Source organism: Telmatherina bonti, assembly GCF_933228915.1.
Source record: "Telmatherina bonti genome assembly, chromosome: 24".
Classification (NCBI taxonomy): domain Eukaryota; kingdom Metazoa; phylum Chordata; class Actinopteri; order Atheriniformes; family Telmatherinidae; genus Telmatherina; species Telmatherina bonti.
Genome location: NC_136633.1, coordinates 17,570,242 through 17,589,664, shown reverse-complemented (window position 1 = coordinate 17,589,664; position 19,423 = coordinate 17,570,242). Strand labels below are relative to the sequence as shown.

The following is a 19,423-nucleotide window of genomic DNA, read 5'->3' as shown; positions in this document are numbered from 1 at the left end:
ACATCAAATGTGGAATTAGATGTTTGAAAGAGATCACCCCTATTAAACATCATGTCATGTACAATAATACAGTGTACCCTTAAATCATGAACTGCAAAAAGTAGAAATTTTTAAAAAGTATAGTATAGAGTATAGTATTTGAATTTATGTAGTGATCTTTTCCTGTTGAAGCCATTTTACTGTTCATATCCATACCTGGTTCTTCTAACTCAATTGCATGATGTGTGCAAAACTGATATGTTTGTATATTATAAAAGATTTGCACTTGTTTGAATTTGTTCAGGCATGAAGTGAAAGTTGCTGTCTATACAGTAAGAATTATAGTTGTAAAATGTCACTGTAGATTCACTTTTGTTAATATCTTAAAACAATATATGAGAGGTCGAAACAAAAAATAACAGTAGTGATATTTTTCTTTATTAATATTTAAATGTTTCCTTTTTTTTTTATTAGTAAATGTAATAAATACTGATTTATACAAATTTAGACAAATAGAATAAATATTAAGTAATTAACGCGCTATGTTTGTGTCTGCCATGTGGTTTGTGGTACATGTAATGCTATTCCGGGTGCACCGTGTGGGCGGCCCATTATGAGCTCCCATTCATTTTAACGCAGCCCAAAATCTCCGCCTCAACGAGCTCTCTTTCGGTGTAAAACGGTGTAGTAAAGGAGCGCGCCCCTTAACGACGGCGGTATCCAATCAGCGCTGTCAATGATGGCGATATGTGTTGTGTGGTAGCTGTTACGAGCAAGGCCAGACAGGCAGTATGGCGGAGGAGAGCAATACGAACGAGTTAGATGGGCTAGAAAAACAAATACAGTCTCTTTTAAGCCACTACTCAGGTGACGAATGCCGAATCGACAGTAAACCATTCTGCTTAGACTTTTGCAAGGTAAGAAGACGTAGCTGAAGTTGGTGACAAGTTTATTGTCGAAGATACGAGCTTAAATGTTAGCCGACTCCCCTCCCCCAGAAACTGCTAGGGTTAGCAGCGGAGCTTGTTAGCATGTAGCCAAACAGTCGCAGCGCAAATAAGTGTTTCAGTCTGTGTAACATATCAAAACAGCGTGTCTGATAACCCAGAGGTGCATATAGATGAAGATGTGAAAATATCCGAGTCAGGAAGTCAGTCATAGCTTGACATTTCTTGCTGATTGTTCAGCTAAATAGCTAAGGCGGCTTGTCGTGTGAGTTAGCTGGCTAACCCAGAATGTACGTCTGCTATATGAACACATTCAGTGTTTACCTAGCTGCACAGCTAACATCGTTAAGCACGAATAATGGTTATGGTAGTAACTAGTTAATGATTACCTAACATTTTAGTTAATTTAATCCTGCTTAGTCGGTAAATAATCATTTCAGTAAAGCCTATTTTGCTTGTTAGACTTCACGACTGGTTACATTTCTCATAACCTGAAGCTGCTGTGTGAAAATGTTCAGATGAAGGTAAAAGTGAGAGTTACATGTATTATATGTGCTTTTAAAAATTAAATGATCAATAAATTATTTAGGATTGCAGGGGGATTATAAAGTATTACCACAAACATGCAATTGTGTTTACTGATGATCTTTTTTGTAAAACAAAACAAAACTTCGATCGTACAGATTTAACTTGACCAAACCGGGACCAGTTGCTTTTTTTTTTGTTGTTGTTGTTTAACCCACATTTTTTTCTTTTTAAAGTTGGCAAATGATCTTCAACTAAATCCATGGCATTAATATTAGCAGATGCTAATTGAAAAGATGTTTTTAGATGAGAAGTTAACCACTTTGACACATATTTGTCTTCATTATCTTGAGGTCAGATAAAAGTTGAGTAGTCAAGATGTGGATATGGTGAGGTAAATGAGGCATATCTTTTAGTGTGTGTGTGTGTGTGTGTGTGTGTGTGTGTGTGTGTGTGTGTTTTTCTATACAGGTTAGTGGATATTATTCCATCTATTGTACAAAGTAACAGTAGTTAAGTAATTGCTATTGGGCAATTGTTTTATAATTTCAACATTACAACTCAGTTATATAGTATTCTTTATATTTTACTTCAATATGGTGCTCATTTCATGGATTTTAGTTGATGTGACCCTCCCAATCGGAGGCTAGTGTAAGCAGTGTTTGGGGAGCTCTAACAGTGTGTGTGAGACAGCAGTGAGAACCTCATTTTGTTTGGATTCTTGCCATTGAGTCTGTTTATCACTGCACTCTGTATCAAAAGCATGTTAAGTGGAAAACCACTGGCCAAACTCACCCAGTTTAACACGTAGATTGAGGTCATTCACTGCAAGTTTGATTTTTGAATTTTAGCAATTGAAAAGTAGCCTGTCGCAGCCATGCTGGTTCGTCCAACTGTATCAAATGATGCAAATATGGTTATTGTATTAGATGTAGCAGCCTGATTGTCATGGGTGAAGTTCATGTACAAGGAATGTAGGTTAGTGATCTCTGTCCATTGGTTTGATTCATCTGTAATGCTTAAAAAATTAGTTAATGTTGGGTTCCAGTCTGTTTTGTTTTAAATGTCTTAGGAATCAAATGTATTACTAAATATTTCTTAATTATCCCATTAATGAATTACTATTTATTTTTTGTTGTAACAGAACATAGTTAATGGAATTGTTCACATATTCTCCAGTGTACCTGAATTTAAAGTCTAAATTACTGCCACAGAGCTAAACATTATTTCTGGTCCCAACTTTAAATAGTCTTTGTAACGTGTTTGGATTTGTCTTTGTTGTGCTTTCACGCTGTGCAGTTGGTGGAGGAGTATGCCTCTCACTGGCAGGAGCCGCTACCCCAACTCAGGATCCTCAAGATAGCTCTGTGCTATTTTGTTCAAGCCTCCACTTTCTTCACGTCAAACTGTGATCATGTGCACCAAACAATCAGTAGTCTGGCTTTGTAAGTACACCATCTTTCCTGGAGGGGTTACATTCAGTCTTTGGCGAGCTGAATAGTTGCTTCTTGCTCCTTAAAAATGACAGTTTTCCTTAAATTGATTTTTTTTTTCTGCTTTGCACGCAGGTGTTTTGGTAAAGGCTTGAGTTTTTAGTGCTTTTGCTACCCATCATCTACATGTAAATACAGCGGATATAACTTGCAAAATTTGAGTTGTCAGTCGGTAAAATGCTCACCCAGATACATTCACATCATTTGTGATGGCAAGGCATTTTTAAGATGGCTTGCTTTGGGAGTGGTTAATGGCAAATTATGGTGCTGCAGCTCTGGTATGTCCTCACTTAAAAGTGAGCCCAGTCAGAAAAGGTCTAAAGCACCGCTGAAAATGTCTCATATATTAACACTTAATAAAAATTCACTCATGTTGTGACTTTGTAAAGTAGAGGCCAAGTACAGCCAGATTATAATTACTCCTGGGAGGGAAGAACGGTGTAGTATAACTTCTTTAATGCAATATTCACCTGGACAGTTTACTGGAGCCAGTGATGTTGGGATATCCTTTGTGGGATTAAATTCAGACCAATACATAAAATGTTGGTGTTTTTTCTCTAGAAAAGGATTGCTCTAATATTTTAAACAACTAAGGTCGCTGGCTTTGCACAATAAAACTTGAGGAAAAACACATAAATTTCACTTTCTGTCCCATAAAAGAAAAACAAACAAAATAATCCATCTGAATTGATTCTGGCTTCACACGTCTTCATGTAGACAAAAATCTTTTACTTACACTTTCTGATTTATCAATGACTTTGTGGGTTATTAGTCGCAACTTTTCTCAATATGCAGTGTGATTTGTTTGTTGGATCACAAAAGCATCTTGGTGAGCCAAGAAAAGTGGCTGAATGCTGCCAGTTGGTGTCCACAGTCTCTAAACCCCCGTGCCTCTTGCAATCCATCCCAGAGTTTTCCTCACTTTCATAACAAACTGCTTTCCAGACTCTCTTTCACTGTTACTTTCTTCAGACACACACAAATTGCTTTGTTTATGTGATTGTCTGATCTCATCCTAGGAGTGTTTTTGAGTTGCTGCTGTTTTTTGACCAGAAGGACTTTGATCAAGAGCCGCTGAAAAGTTTTACAGATGCATTCCGGGTGAGAATAAATTTCAAGTCCTCTATCACTACCTATGTAAAAGCAATTGTGATAACTCTGCACATGAACCATAAAGTGATTTTGTTCGTGGTCTCGTTAGTTTTGCCTTTCGCACGAATATCTTTGAACATAACTTAACTTAGCACCGTGGCTTCACAGTAAGAAAGTCACTGGTTCGAGCCTCAACTGTGGAGTTCAACAGCGGCCTTTCTGTGTATAGGTTGCATGTTCTCTTCATGCATGCTTGGGCTCTCCGGCCAAAGACATGCACGTTAGGTCAATTGGACACTTTAAATTCTGCCTGGGATTGAGGGTGAATGGTTGTTTGTCTTTTTATGTTAGCCTTGTGATGGACTGGCGGCCTGTCCAGGGTGTAGCCTGCCTCTCGCCTGCTAATTGACAAGAGGCAGGCAAGAGGCAGCCTCTTGCCTCTCGCCATAGTTAGACTCCAGCCATAGACTGTATATAGAGATGGGCAGAGCCTCCGTTTCGGCACCCATAGGCTTCTGAAGAGATGAATTGAAGCTCCGTGGGCGGTTCCTAATATCGACATCTTGCCAGAAGCATGCGCGTCGTCTCACCCGGAAAATACATTTATGGGCAAAGAGGTAGAGCCGAGAAGGGGGCTGTGAGCATCATGGTGGATGATTGACATCGAGCGAACTCCGAGCTGCCTATAGCTAAGAGCTAACTGAGCAAACCCGGAGCTAACAGGGGCAAACCGGCTTATGGAGGTAAGCGGGCTAAAGCTAAGTCACGCTGTAAAGTGGCTAAATACCGCTGTTGTTCTACATTCTTCTTACTTGAAGCGGGAGATTGGTATCTGTCAATCAAAAGGACATGCCCCTAAATATGCCTGATATTTGAGATTAAATTACTTTCAAACGGGCGAGTTAGAAAAAAATTCACTTCCCCCATAGTTGTCATGAAGGTAAACCTGACCTATTAAACCGAAAACAGATTTTTGAACCAGACTGTTAACATGTTTATTTCTGCCGTGAAGTTGGCCTTTGTAACATGGGAGTCTACGGGGATTTGCTCTGTTTTGGAGCCCCTAGTGGATGAAGGGGGAACTGCAGTTTTATGCACCTCCGCATAGGCTTCACTTTTTACCGCCAAAGGCTCCATCTTTCATGTTCGATCTATACGGTCCAGCCCCCTGTAAGTCATAATAACAATTGGAATAAACAGTGTAGATAATGAATGTCTATGAGTAAGATATTGTTTGAAATACAAGCAAATTCAGACTGTTCTTCCTGTTCTCTTACAGGAATGTCTTTTGGTCCTAGCGAAGTATCAGAATGTTCACTTACTTCAGGTGGAGCATTTGGTTCAGGGTGGCGGGCCCTGGGCTAGCCCAGCCTTGCAGGGAATCCTCAGCAAATCCAGTTTACCTCAGAATGAAGGTCAGCAGAGTAATTCAGTGTAAAAGGATGTCATTGGTGGTTTGAGTGTCAAAATAAACTAAAACTGCCTGTTTCTCTTGCTTTGTTTTCCTAAGTGGATGAGTGCATCAGTTCTGAGCTGCCAGTGTTCCTCGAGCTCCGGGTGCGCTACCTTTTATCCTGTGAGCGTGTTAGCGAAGCCATGGCCCTGGCTAAATGTTGTGCTCAGCATTCCACAACAGGAGAATATTTATTCTTCCTTCAGGTCTACCTTTCATGGCTTTACAAAACTTCACAGCATGAACTGCTACATAAAGAGGTAGGTGGAGTAACGGTGTGTTCAGACCAAATGCGTTTTGAGTCGCTCAAAACGCTGAACGCTCGACGCTGGTCACCAAACTGCCACTTTTGTGTCCGTCCAAAACACTGCCAACGCTCCCGCCGCGTCTGCCGCTTGTGTGTCTGGAGCGAGTGGCAAACGCGGCGCTTTTCTTCCGGTCAGTTTGAATGATGGCGGATTCAGTAGCGATATGACATGGTTTTATTTAATAAATAAAGCTAGAGGACGTTGTCATAGGGCAGTTAGTCAGTGTTAATGCAACAAGAGCCGCGCTCAGCAGAGAGCCGCCGCCCCCGCCCCCAAACAAAGCGTTGCTAGGCAACATATCCTGCTACATTGCCAAATCAGTAACATTCAGCTTTTTAGAAAGGAATGGTTATCCTAAATATTGCACGGAGTGATGGCATCTCAGCCCCGTGTCTGGGTTCACCACAGGAATCCTCCAGGAGCTGCGAGCTGATCGCTCTGATTGGTTGACGCCCCCGCGTCGAGCGGCCAAAGTTCAGCTTTGTCCATCTCTGGCTTTTGACGCGCGTTCCACGCGTCAAGCTTAAAAAACTTCTTACAGTTTCGGCGCGTTCCACGCGGAACGCCGACACCCAAAGCGCAACGCGAGAAAGCTTGACGCCTCCTTGCCACGCCTCCCCATAGACTTTACATGGAAACCTGCCGAATTTGGTCTGAACACACTGTAACTCAGTGCTTGAGGCTAGCCTGTACTTGAGTCAGATGGTGACAGCTTTGCTTCAGTTTGTGCCTTTCTTTTGTTTATATCCCTTTAACTGTTTTCAGGTTGCTGAGGTTAATGGTAAAGACGCAGTACTCATTATCTGTAGCTTGGAGTGTGAGGAGAAGGTTGAGCTGCTTTTGGGCCTCAGCACAGCCATCTTGTCACAGCAGCTATGCAGGGGAGACATGTACTATGTGTGGTGAGTAAATGAAACTTCATGCTACTGTCATGAGAAATTTGACAGTAGTTGAATCCAATTTAACAAGCTGCACTATTGAATTTTAGTAGAAATTACGACCATTTAAATTAAATATTTTTTCCCCTTTCTGTAAGCATTAAGAACTTTTCATATCCCCCCAACTTTGCAGCGATCTGGTTATGGTCTGGACCAATCTTCACAGACGATTGAAAACATCCAAGCAGGCGCTTCAAGACGAGTGTCAGCAGCTGATGCTGTCTGCCACAAATGTCAAATCTATCTTCCCCTTCATCAGAGCCATACTGCAAGAAGTGAGAAAGAAATGGGCTTATAAGCCTTTTTTTCTTTTAGATTTGCTAAGACAATCACATCTATTGAATATTTAACTTGTTTGTTTCTCTCTAGGTGGGTGAAGAAGGTATCCAGTTCTGCGTGGAGCTCTGTGCTCACGCCCTGCAGTCTTGTCTTCCCTGTGATGTTGTTTGCAAGTCTCTAATCTACAAAACCATTGCTGGTCTGCTTCCCAATGATCTGGAGGTTTGCCGGGCGTGTGCTCTTCTTGTCTTCTTTCTGGAGCGTTCTGTTGAATCCTACAAGATGGTGTACCTTCTTTACATGCACCCTGATCAGGAATACCATGTGGATGACACCCCCATCAGAAATAATGTTCGCTTTGAAACGCTGCAGGTAAAGCATCTTTTCATAAATCCAATGATTGAGGGAATACTTAAATTTTAGCTGATGAGGACTGTTTTTACAAGCAGAAAAGGCCTATTGCTTGCAAAACAGATGGGGAAAATGTAAATTCTATGGTTAAAGCAACATGGTTTTTACTGTGCATTCTCTTGTATACTTTGGATTTGTTTCATATCTGCATGTTTTGCAGCTATACAACTATGCTAATATGGATGCAAAAAAGACAGTAAATGCAGAAATTGTCAAACTTTTTAGCATGGGGTGGTAGTATTATGCTCACCAGGCTGTTCACAGGTGGTTTGAACAAAATGGCTGGAATGATTTTTGATTCTTCAGTGGTACTAACAGATGGGCAGATTGCACTTGTAAATAATATTTTCCATTCAGACAGTGAACCCAAAGTCTTAAATTAACTGAATGTATGACTGTTAAGTTATGTTGTGTCTAAAAGCTGGATTTACACTCATGTGGCGTTTGCTTCAGATTGGTTCTCTGAAGCTTCTCTGCCGTATGCCCAGTAGAAGATTGATGCACACCTCTTGCAGACCTTACAATCCCTGCCTGCTTGGGGTGTGGTTACACAGAAGTAATGCTTTGTGATTGGTTGGTTTGTTCAGATTTTTAAGCTTCTAAATGAATTTAGGGCACTGTAACCTTACACTCAAGTGCGAGAGCACATTTCGCTGGCACACGCTGGGCCGGCTCTATAGTACACAATCGCCAAACAAGTGTGAATCCAGTTTAAAAGTTGCAAATGGGATCATATGTAAATGCAGTTCCTATAATTTTGTATGTCTTTTTTTCTTTTAGGTGTTAAAGAAGGATCTGTATTTTGATCCAGAGTTTTGGAACCTTGTTGCTCTGCGGACCAACTGTTTAAGGCTGATGAGTGAGAATGTAGTTAGTGCAGCTCTTGAAGAAATCTTGGAGGACAAATGGATCTCCAAGTATTGCACCAAAGAGCTTTCTCTCCGATCAAAAGGATCAACTTGTCGTAAAGGAGATAGAAATGAACTTCATGCTGCATCTAAAAAGCGACATTGTAAAGAGGATGCAAACATTACATCTAAAAGACTTAAGATCGATGCGGGTAAAACACGGCTTAATGATCATGCTGTCAGGAGGAAAGGCAACCAAGGATCACAAACCTTGAAGCAACCTTCTGGAGCTTTGAGGCGCTCATTTTGGCAGCTAGACAGAAAGCACAGCAATTTAGCCTTGAGGTATGAGGAACAAAGACGCACTACAAGACTCTCAGAGAAGAACCCACCTAAACGAAAGATTAGACAACCCAAGTGGCTTCTGCAGGACTCGGGAACGTTTGAAGACAATGTTTCTCTGAAGGTTAAAAAGAATGGACTGAAACGGGCAAAGCACATTCGGTCGTGTGTCGTAAAAAGATCTGAACATGGTCAGAACAAGAACACCAAACTCAAACCTTTGATTAACTCTCATTTAAAGGAAAGGGAAAATGACAAAGTCCGCAATGGGTTTTCAGCAGACCATTCTTCACAAACCAGCCCGCCTCAAGTTATCCTGGAGCTTTCCCTACCAGATAATGAGCTGCTGGGTAGCTTTGCTGAAGATGCTTGCAGCAGACCCAGAGGGTTCCCTCAAGTGCTTTTTTACAAACCTACAGTGAAACTTCCTGCAGCTGCACAACCTGCCAAGCCTGTACACCGCAAAGAGGTGATTCTCAGAGCACGAGATGAAGCTATGTTCATGAAGCTGTTGCACTGCTATGGTCGCCGACAAAAAGGACAAGGCAACGGACCAAATGTTCACAGCTCTGTATCAACAATTACACGGTCATCAGTGCAGGGAAGCCCACCAAAGGATCTGCCAGAAAAGTCTGAGATAAAAGGAGAAACCATATCTAAGACAGCAGTACCTGCTAAAGACATGGGAGTTTCAGAGAAAGTCCTTAAAGCTCAAAGTATAAAATCATTGTCACAAAAAACATCAACTAGAGAGCTTGCTGAAAAGTCTGCTGTTGAGATGAAAGTTGCATCACAGACAACTGGAGCAGAACAAGGGACTAAATCCTTGGATTCACATAGGATTCCTCACGCTCAGAGCCCAAGAAAAACCTCACAAAGCATCAATTGTGCCAGAGCTTACTCTGAAAACTCTTCTGCTAAGCCGAGAGCTACCACATTGTCACAGACCTTATCAGCAGCTGAAGTAGCAGAAGTCCCAAATTTGCACGAGCTCCCTCAAATTCAGACTGTTTCGTCAGCAAAGGAGCCCTGCGAGGAGCCTGCTGTCGAGATGAAAGTCACCATTGCCTCACAATCGACAGTTTTAGACAAAGTCTCTAAGGCTCCAGCTGTAGAACGGGTCTCTAAAGCTCAGGTTTCACAAACCACAACTGTCAAGATTAAGAGAAAAGCTACTGGTGAAAACCATCCAATCTCCATTAATGCTGATTGTTCAAGCACTGACTCCGCAGGCCATGTTTCGTCACGCTCTCAAAATGGTGTCATAAGAGATGGGGAAGAAGAGCTAAAGTTGCTCCCGTCTCATAGTGAAAGTGGTAATAATTCTATCTCTGTCAGTGTTTCCACAATGGATGTCACAGATGCTTCACCTAAAAACTCAAAAGGACACGTGCCTTGTAAAAATGACACAAGCCCTGGAGGAAGTATTATCAGACAAAATAAGATATCCGAAACCGAGGCTCCTTGTACGTCTGTAGACCAGGCCAGTCCAAGGGCCATTTCTGCTCTGACACTAGTTACAGAAATGGTCACTGAACTTTCACCTAAGCAGCTTGCTCAAAATCAGGAGCACGACAAACTTCAAACTCCAGCCCATAGTGCATCCAAAGATTCAAGAGGAGGAAGTAAATCTACAACCCATCACAAGATACAGACTACCTCCAGCTGCTCTACATCTGAACAGGATGCCTATGTAGTGGACGTACAAAGGGAGAAAGGAAAATCAAATGATGCAGATGATTGTTCTGATTCACCAGAAGACAGTGAGCTTATGGAGCCAGCACCAGAATCAGAGGAATCCAAGCTGGAGTTTTGTTGTACTTTCTGCAACAAGCCATTTAAGGGAAGTCGAGTTGTAGCACATGCAATGTTCCATTTTCGTAAGGACGAGTGTATGTTTTGTGGGATGATGTTTAAAGATGACCTGTTGGCCATGATGCACTTGTCTGATCACATAGAGAAGCTAAAGAGAATGAAAGACCAAGAAAATGGGGTCTCTGACACCAAATGCACCACCACAGCCAAAACCTCTCCCAAAGCAAAGTTAGTAAACATGCCTCCTGGTTGTAGAAGAAAAGGTAGGCCTAGGAAATCCACTGTCTCTCCGAAATCAACACTTCCATCTGAATCTAGAACATTAAGATCTAAAGACAAAGAAGTTTGTGGTACATTTTCAAAAGGAAAACAAAGCGAAGCAAAGGATCTTAAAGACAAACCTGCTGTTCAACGGGTAAATGGACACATTAGCAAAAAGAGGAAATTGAATAGGCTACAAAACAAGTTGGATGCCAAGCAGAAACTTGGACAGCAAGATATGCCTCAACCAACAAGTGAGGGAACTGTGAGTTCAAGTTTAGCAGAAAGCGAAGATATTAAAATGGATTCTTCTGCAGCTTCATTACAGGGAGACAAGGAATTTAGTCATTCCACTGAAGACAAAAAGAGAGAATCTCTGCAAGTCCTGAAGGTGAACTCAAAACAAAGCAGGAATGTTGCTGAAGAGAAAAATGTGGAGCCACAAGAGAAAGTTTTCTGTCCTATGGATGGTTGTTCTTGGTCCACAGATCTATCAAAGAACCGAGTTGCTATATTGTACCATGCTCTTGAAAATCACTATGGTGAAATCAAACCTCTAGAACTGGCTTTCCGTGTCGGAAATAGTAAATGCAGTATTTGCATGAGGGTGTTATGGAGTTTTGAACACTTTCAGCACCACGTTGAAAGACACAGACTCATTCCACGGCATCCTTGCCTTCATCAGGGTTGTGCGGCGAGATTCAAAACTGGGATAGAAATGAGACGGCACGCCAGGAAGCATAGTCCGCTGCAGGCTGTGTGCTGTCTCCCTGGATGCTCCAAACTATTTATTTGTCTTTGGGCGCTGAATCTTCATGAGAGGGACCACTATGCTTCCAAGTCTGCTAAACCTGACAAAAACACCAATGTGCCGAAAGATAATAAAGCTACTGAGGCACCAATTGAGGAGAAACCTCAGAGTTCAGAGGATACTACTGCCTCCACTGCTGGAAGAAGCACTGAGAGTGTCAACCCTGCCGACAAGTTAAGACAACTGGCCACTTGTGACTTGGAAACGAGAACAAATGTTAAGACTGCACCTCTGATGAATAATGAGCACAAGGATTCAAATGTGTTGACGAATCTCTCCAATAAGGACACATCTTCACAGCCCACTGTTCGTAATCTTAGATTAAGGCAAATATTACGGAAAGTTCAAGAAAGACATACAGTTCCTCAAGCTTCCAAAGTTCATAACATCATCTCGTCATCATTGTTAAAGCACAACAGAAGCACGAAGCAGAAATTGGAGGAAAAACAGGTCAAAGGAAACAAAAAAGGCCTCAAAAGAAGAGGCCGCCCCCCTAAGTTCAAGAAAGTCGAGCATGATGAAAATACTACAGCAGGTCCAACAGTGAAGATTTCAGTGGTGACTCACAAGTTAAAAGAAGAGGGTGAGAAGAGTCTGCAGGTCCTGGATGAAGACAGAACCACAAAGAAGTCAGCAATGGATGCAAAGACCAAGACCGCAGTCGGCAAGCTGACTACAAGGAACCGAATACATAATCCAGCTCCAGCTAACAGTTCGAGCTCAGAGCTCAAACCACTAAAGCCAAATGCGGTTAAAGCAAAGAAATTACGCAGGTTCAAAAAACATTACACACTTTCAGATTCCAGCAAGGCAAAGTACAAGACTGCTAAAAGTAAAGTGAACAAAAAGGCTGTTGGGAAAAAATGTCGTAACCCAGATCTGGCCATGTCTTCAGGTTTAAAAAAACCGTCCAAGCCCAAATCTGTTGTCCCACAGGTGAAGGTCAAAGAAGGTTCTGCTGATGAAGAGAGAAAAGCTAAAGTGGAAAAAGCAAATTTGGCACAAAACGACTCAGATGACACTGTACTCGCCATCCCAACTGAAGACTTGACCGTGCCACCCTCTACGAGAAAAATACAGAATGCGAAAAGAGAGAGCAAGTCCAAGAAATCTGTTGCCAAAGAAGGGAACAGTCAGTGTACTGCATCTTTAGACTCAAGCAAGATAAAGAGAAGGAATAAGGAGTGGTCAAAGAAACAGGTGGACAAAAAGTTAGACAAAGAAAAGGGTCTTGGCAAAAGTCAAGACAAAACCTTGGCCTTAAAGATGACAGGCTTGAAATGTGAAGTCAAACAGGATGAGGCCGAAGGAAAGACTGCTCTTAATGAGGAGGCGACAAAAGAAAAGGCTTCAGATGCAACACTTGATAGTTCTGCTACATCCAAGCCAGCTGCTGCCCCTGAAACAAATAAGAAGGTAAACAAAAAGGGCAAATCTAAAAAGGCAAATGTGACCTCTGAGGCTAGTAAGGCAAGTAGGAACTGCAAGGATAGTCACAAAGGTGATGCAAAGAAGATTGTAAAGAAAAGAATAAAAGATCCAACAGCAACTAAGAAGTCTGCAAAGTCTGCTAACGTCCAGGCAGTAGCAGGAGAAAGTTCTGCAGGCGAGGAGGGAAAACCTCCTCCACAAACATTGCCATCGACAGTCTTTGATTACATTCAAATAGAGAATGGACAAATATCAAGCGAAGAATCCAAATCTACCCTGTGTAAGGAAGCTCTTGCAGATTACAGGAAGCGGCCATACATACGGCCGCCACCCACAGCATACCTTGACGAGAAGTACATCACCATGCCAAAGAGAAGGAAGATGTCTGTGTCTGTGCCGTATCATGGGAATGCCTCTTGTGGGCAAACCTGGAAGGCGGCAGCTCTGCAGAGACAACGATGTGCCAACTGCTTCGCAACGTTTAACAGTACCGAGGACCTGCAGAACCATCTCCATCTGAAAAAGTGTTCAAACGTGTTTGGATTCGACTCTGATGATGAGGGTGAGTATGAAGCCTTTACTTTTAAGACATTAGGTGTGCAACATTAAGAGTCTATTGTTTTAGACATAGAAATGATTCTTCCATGCTGTTCAGAAACTATCCATCCATCACACCGATAAAGCTAATCAGGCTAAAGCTAAAATCAGGACTAAACATCTGCTTATGTATGCAAGCTGCAGCAATTGTGCTCTGTTGTCATATCATGCTGTTTTGTGTTTTAGGGAACAGTTGAACATGATGTTTTGGGAGCTTAATAGACGTGTGAACCTGCATGAAGCCCGATGATGGATTGTACCTCAACAGATCAATACTGTGTGACTTGTTCTTTACTGTGGGCAAAGACTTGCACGTCCATGGAAGAACCGAGAGCTAAAGGGGTCACCAGCTGCAGCATGTGCCTGTCGAAAAAGCTCAGAAGAGCCGGCAGAACGTATGACAACAGTCAACAAAAAGAGAAGACGCCTACTGAATTGACTTGTCATCAGATGGAAGGACATTTAGTACTGAAGTGCCTGCTCTGGAAGTGCTGTGCTATATTTCAGCCGCTTCACCTGGTATGGAGGTGAAGCATTGTGGCTTATAAACTGAACAGTTGAAAGCTGTGGAAAAAAAAAAAAAAAATACAAGCCTACATATTTTCACACCAGTAAGCCATACGATGATGATGTTTGCTTTTGCACTCAAGATTTTCAGTTTTGTTCTCAAGTTGTGGGGAAGAAGAATGAAAGAAGCATCGAGTTCATCCACTTTTATCATTCTGAGGTCACAGATATAATTTAGACTGAGTCTAAACTCTAATGTTGTAAGATTACTGTATCAGTCTTCTTTAAGGAGTTTTAAATGTATAATTCTTGTTTAAATACTAATTGTATTTTATTAAAAAAAAAAAAAAAAAAAAATTCCCTATGGGTCTCTTTAGCTCTGTGCTCCCAATGTGTAACCAGTAGGGGTCAGTGGGCACCAAGCTAAATCCTTCCTGTTTCCTATTGGCAGAACTTTTTTTTGTTCCGTTTTCTTTCTAGCATACAAGTCTGCCCTGCTTTATTTACTGCTCTACAGGACTGAAAAGTGGTTTAATTTTTAGTAATATGCACCAGGCTGCAGCTTATTTAGCAATAACAATTACAAGCCACAAATTATATCAGTATCCAACTGATTTATCACTGTATTCTGTTATTTTTATTTTCTTTTAGTTATAAACTATCAGCAGAGCACCTGGTGCTCTGGCTTTTCTCATTTAAACTGCATAAGTGTAGATTCTGGATGACATCATACAAGTATAATGATTTCTCTGTTGGCATGAAAGTTGTCTTTCAAGATCGATTCCAAGGAAAATGTGTGGCAGATGTCAACCTCTGCAGTTTATAAGTGTTAAAAGGAGGCCGCATGTGTCTTTCATGAGCCACAGGTTTTATTTATTTTTGTTTCATTTTCTATCTTTTGTAAATATTTGAAGAGTTTCAATGGCTTATATAAGGGGGATGCCGGAAGTGGGTTTATATTTTGGACTTGGAAAAAAATAAAGTTGCTTCAAATGACTCCCATTAGTTTTGGGGTTATAATGGTCTTATAATAAAGTATGTAGTGTTTTTTTGTCACAGCCAAGATCTGCTTCACCGCTTTGGCTTGAGATGAGAAGAAGTATTGGACAGCTGCAGAAGGGAAAGATTAAATCCTGAATTGGCAGATAAAGACTTGACCTTCAACCTTTTTGCGTGTCGTTTTGCCAACATTTAAAATTAAAACCCAGCATATCCAAATATGTTTTTTTTTTTTAGTGACAGCGTTACTTATAGATTAAATCATATTCCTACCTTGTAAAACCATCACGGAATATACTAACAAGTTATTTGACACAGTAATCAAAACAAATGAAATGGTCACTGTAGTCGAGATCAGATCATTTCAGCAGGCAAATTTGCAAAGGGCCAGACAGAAAGGTGATCTCCGTTTTCCATGAGTTTGTTGTTTTAGACGGCTCCAGAGGAAGGAGAAGAAGAAACATGAGACCACACGAGGAGTCGAGTTTTAACCCTCATGTTTGCATATGTGCATGTGAGAAGTCGATTTCTTTTCCACTTAATTACGATTAGTAACATGAGGAACTTGACATGTAATATTCACCCTGGAGCCACCTGAGAACTTGCATGCAGTAGGCTTTTTAAAGGCACGATGACCATTTTTGAAGAAATGTATTGCTGATCACATGAAAGACAAAGTACACACTGTCAGTTTGAAATCTCATATGATGAAAGAAATTAATCCTTGTGAGCTTTTAAAATGATGTAATATGGCTTCAGATATATTACCGGTAAATCACATTATCTAACATAATCTAATTCAAAGTCCAAAGGCAGTGTGGGGGAGCCCATCCCATGACTCATTTGTTTGTTCAGTCACTTTTAGCATAAACCAGGGGTCCTCAAGGGCCATAATCCCGCAGTTTTCCATGCATCCCTGCTCCAAAACACCTTACTCAAACTTATCATTCTGCAGAACTTCATCGGCTGTTGAATCTATTTAATGATAGCCAGGTGTGTTTGAAACCCGCAGGACAGCGACAGCGGACCAACTTTGGACACCCATAGTATAAACAATTTATTTCAAAGTAATCATTGTATTATTTTAATCTTTTGCATTGTAGAGAAAATTTAGTCCGCTCTCCTTTCTGCCTTGCTCGTGCACATCTCATTTAGAGATTATGTTGCAGGACAGTCAGATGGACTCACATTTGGCTGAACAATACTCATATGTTCATGTTATTGTTAAATCAATGGCTGCAAAAAAAAAAGAAAAAAGAGAAGCCCATACCATCAGCTTTCCACTGCTGTGTTTGACTGTTTGTGCTGTTTGGTTTGGATCAAATCTGCTGCAGTGTGTTATGACAACACATCTCCAACTGGCCTTGTGTTTCCAAAGGAAATAAGTCCTGTTCAGATGCAAATTTTCAAACATGAACATGGCCACGTCATACTACCATGTTTTTGTTTCGTCTTTGCAGAGAAGACGTGTTCTGGCTAATTTACGATGTCAGCGTTTTCTGCCTCCTGTCTGAAAAGACATACCCAAAGTAAATAACATATATTCACAACTACAATGGATTATGTATTGTGTTGGACTTTAGATGTGAGGTTTTTACAGAATTGTCAGAATGAAGATACTGATATGTGTTCACCTGGAACAGTTATACTCTCTAAAAGAAAACGTGGAGAAAGCTTTTTTCATTTAAAAACAAAGTGAAGCTGCTCAATTCTTCTAAGGATTATGGAAGTAATGCCTGACAAACTGTGAAGAAAAGGAGCTTAAAAAGTGAACCAGGGCATTTTTAAATATGTTTTCATGGAGTTGTCAGTGTAATGTCAGAATCCCATCAGCCAATGTTAATGATCAACACTTCTTTCAGTTGTTAGAGTCAGGAAAACTGAGGTGTAGCCCCAAACTGACATTAGAAAAACCATGAAGATCCAGGAAGATGTGAATTCAGAGTCAATATATAATAAGAAGAGTAAATAAGCGAGGTTCTGTCTCAAGTGGAGGAGTTTAAATATGTCGGGGTCTTGTTCATGAGTGAGGGAAGGATGGAGCGTGAGATCGACAAGCGGATCGGTGTAGCAGTCGATCTACGTTCCTACCCTCACCTATGGTCATGAGCTGTGGGTTGTGACCGAAAGAACGAGATCTCGCATACAGGCGGCTGAAATGAGTTTCCTCTGCAGGGTGGCCGGACTCTCCCTTAGAGATAGGGTGAGGAGCTCGGTCATCCAGGAGGGGCTCAGAGTAGAGCCACTGCTCCTCCGCATCTGGTCAGGATGCCTCCTGGACGCCTCCATGGTGAGGTGTTCCAGGCACATCCCTGTGGGAGGGAACCCCGGGGGAGTGCCAGGACATGCTGCAGGGATTATGTCTCTTGGCTGGCCTGAGACGCCTTGGGACACCCTCCCCTATACACAGAATTGGCAAATGTGGCCAAATGACACATTTGAACAAAGACACAGTCATAGAAGAGCACTAACAGAGATAAAACCTTTGACCAAAAAACAGCTGAAGTAAGACATGATTTATTAATACTGGATTCTCTTTTCTTTCTTCTTTTTGAGATTCTTTGGCTGTGAGGTGGCAGTGTTCTTGTCCCACAGTTTCATGTGAAAAAAAAAAAAACACTCCTGTGTGTGGTTTGCATGTTCTCCCTGTGTATGCGTGGGTTCTCTCCAGGTACTCCAGCTTCCTCCCACCATCCAAAGACATGCATGTTAGGTTAATTGGTTACTCTAAATTGCCCATTGGAGTGTGAGCACGAGTGATTGTTGGTCTCTGTGTGGCCCCGCAATGGACTGGCGAGCTGTCCAGGGTGTACCCTGCCTGTCACCCAAAGCCAGCTGGGATATGCTCCAGCTTCCCCGCGACCCTGAAGTGGATTAAGCTGTTCAGAAAATGAATGAATGATTTTGCTATGCTATATACTAGGATTTCTGAAAAGATCTGTGCTGCACCTATCTCTTGCTGCACCAGTACAAAGAACTCTTTTCTTGTTTTAATTGAATTGTCAGTGAAATGATGCTAAATGAGGCCTAACATGTTGCTTTTTCAAGTTTTTGCCATTTCTTTGAGCATTGCTGAGTTACTGTTAACTTCCTTTGACTTCTGTCTTAAAGGATTTAAAAAAATTTTTTTAACTCCTTGACTACACAATAATGAGATATGATTATTCTCTATTGCATTATGTTAACACACATCTGAATGTTCCAAATTAGCAAAATGACAAAGCTTCTGCTGCCATCATACTTGCTGACGATATATTCAAGTTCCCTTTAAATAGTAGCACCCAGCTGCTGCTTAGTATGAATATGACACAAAGTATGTTTCAATTAACACATTTCAATAATACTACTGTTGCAGTCATAAAAGGTAAAAAAACAAAAACAAAAAACATGAACAACCTTTCAGTAAGACAAAGATTTTAATCAGTACTTAATAATTTACGCCAGGAAAAAGAATTTTAATTTTAACTACATCCACAAAATACAAACACTAACAATCATCATCTACACTGCAAAACCTCTTCATCTCAACATTTTATTTCCTCACACCTTTAACGACTGCTTAAAGTTGTTTTGGGGTCTGAATAAGCTGCTTATAATGAATGTGCAGCAATGCAGGCTGTCCTCATTCATTCCATCAAATTAAAATTGAGTTGAAAAGCAGAAATTGTTTCACTTCAAAACAAAATTCATATCAATTATAGCAACTTTAAATACAGTATTGTACAAGCACTAATGATTCCATCTTAAACATTTCATGGTTTTAAATATGAAAACATTGAGTATTTACAAATAATATTACCTTGGAAGATGTAAAGATAAATAAGTAGAAGACCTGGAACTGTACCCACGTTTTTGATTGGATACATCAATGATGTATTAATGAAATCAAATCAATGCATTGAAATAAAATAAAAGTGGGGGGATGTTCATGATAAATTTAAATTACTGACAGAAACTGTACCAGACTTTTTTGTAAACCCCGCCCCCTCACCTCAGCTAAAAGAGGGATATAAGGCCCCACGACATGCAGTAAACATCACATAACATGATCTCTCCACAATAAATTGTCAAGCCTCTCATGAATCTTATCTTTTTGCCAGAGTATGAAGTTTCCCAGTGCTGATACTGATTTTTTTAATATGGAGTCTGGTCTGTTATTATCTTATTCCACATTCCATTTCACAGAGGCATGAGCATTGCCCCTGCGGCTGGTTGGCACTCCTGCTCCAACATGTTGCAACTTGGGTGAACGCTGGCTCCGCTTCTGATTGGTTCGTCCTGCCTCACTGTCATGATTTTTAGGTAGTCTCCAGGTTTTATTGGTTGTTTTCAGTCAGAATTGTCTCGTCAACAAAGGAAAAAATGTGAACACGTGGGCAGAGTCACT

General features: G+C 41.0%; 1 protein-coding gene across 1 annotated transcript; it reads left to right on the top strand.

The window, feature by feature from the left end:
* Positions 1 to 770: 770 nt before the first annotated feature.
* LOC306774211 (uncharacterized protein) lies at positions 771 to 14,394 on the top strand (the record flags this gene model as incomplete). Its single annotated transcript, XM_079264202.1, has 10 exons — positions 771 to 896; positions 2,751 to 2,896; positions 3,964 to 4,045; positions 5,316 to 5,451; positions 5,547 to 5,749; positions 6,563 to 6,699; positions 6,869 to 7,010; positions 7,105 to 7,386; positions 8,206 to 13,495; positions 13,717 to 14,394. 10 exons carry the CDS (start codon positions 771 to 773, stop codon positions 13,725 to 13,727), a joined length of 6,555 nt encoding a protein of 2,184 aa, XP_079120328.1. The 3' UTR covers positions 13,728 to 14,394.
* Positions 14,395 to 19,423: the final 5,029 nt, after the last annotated feature.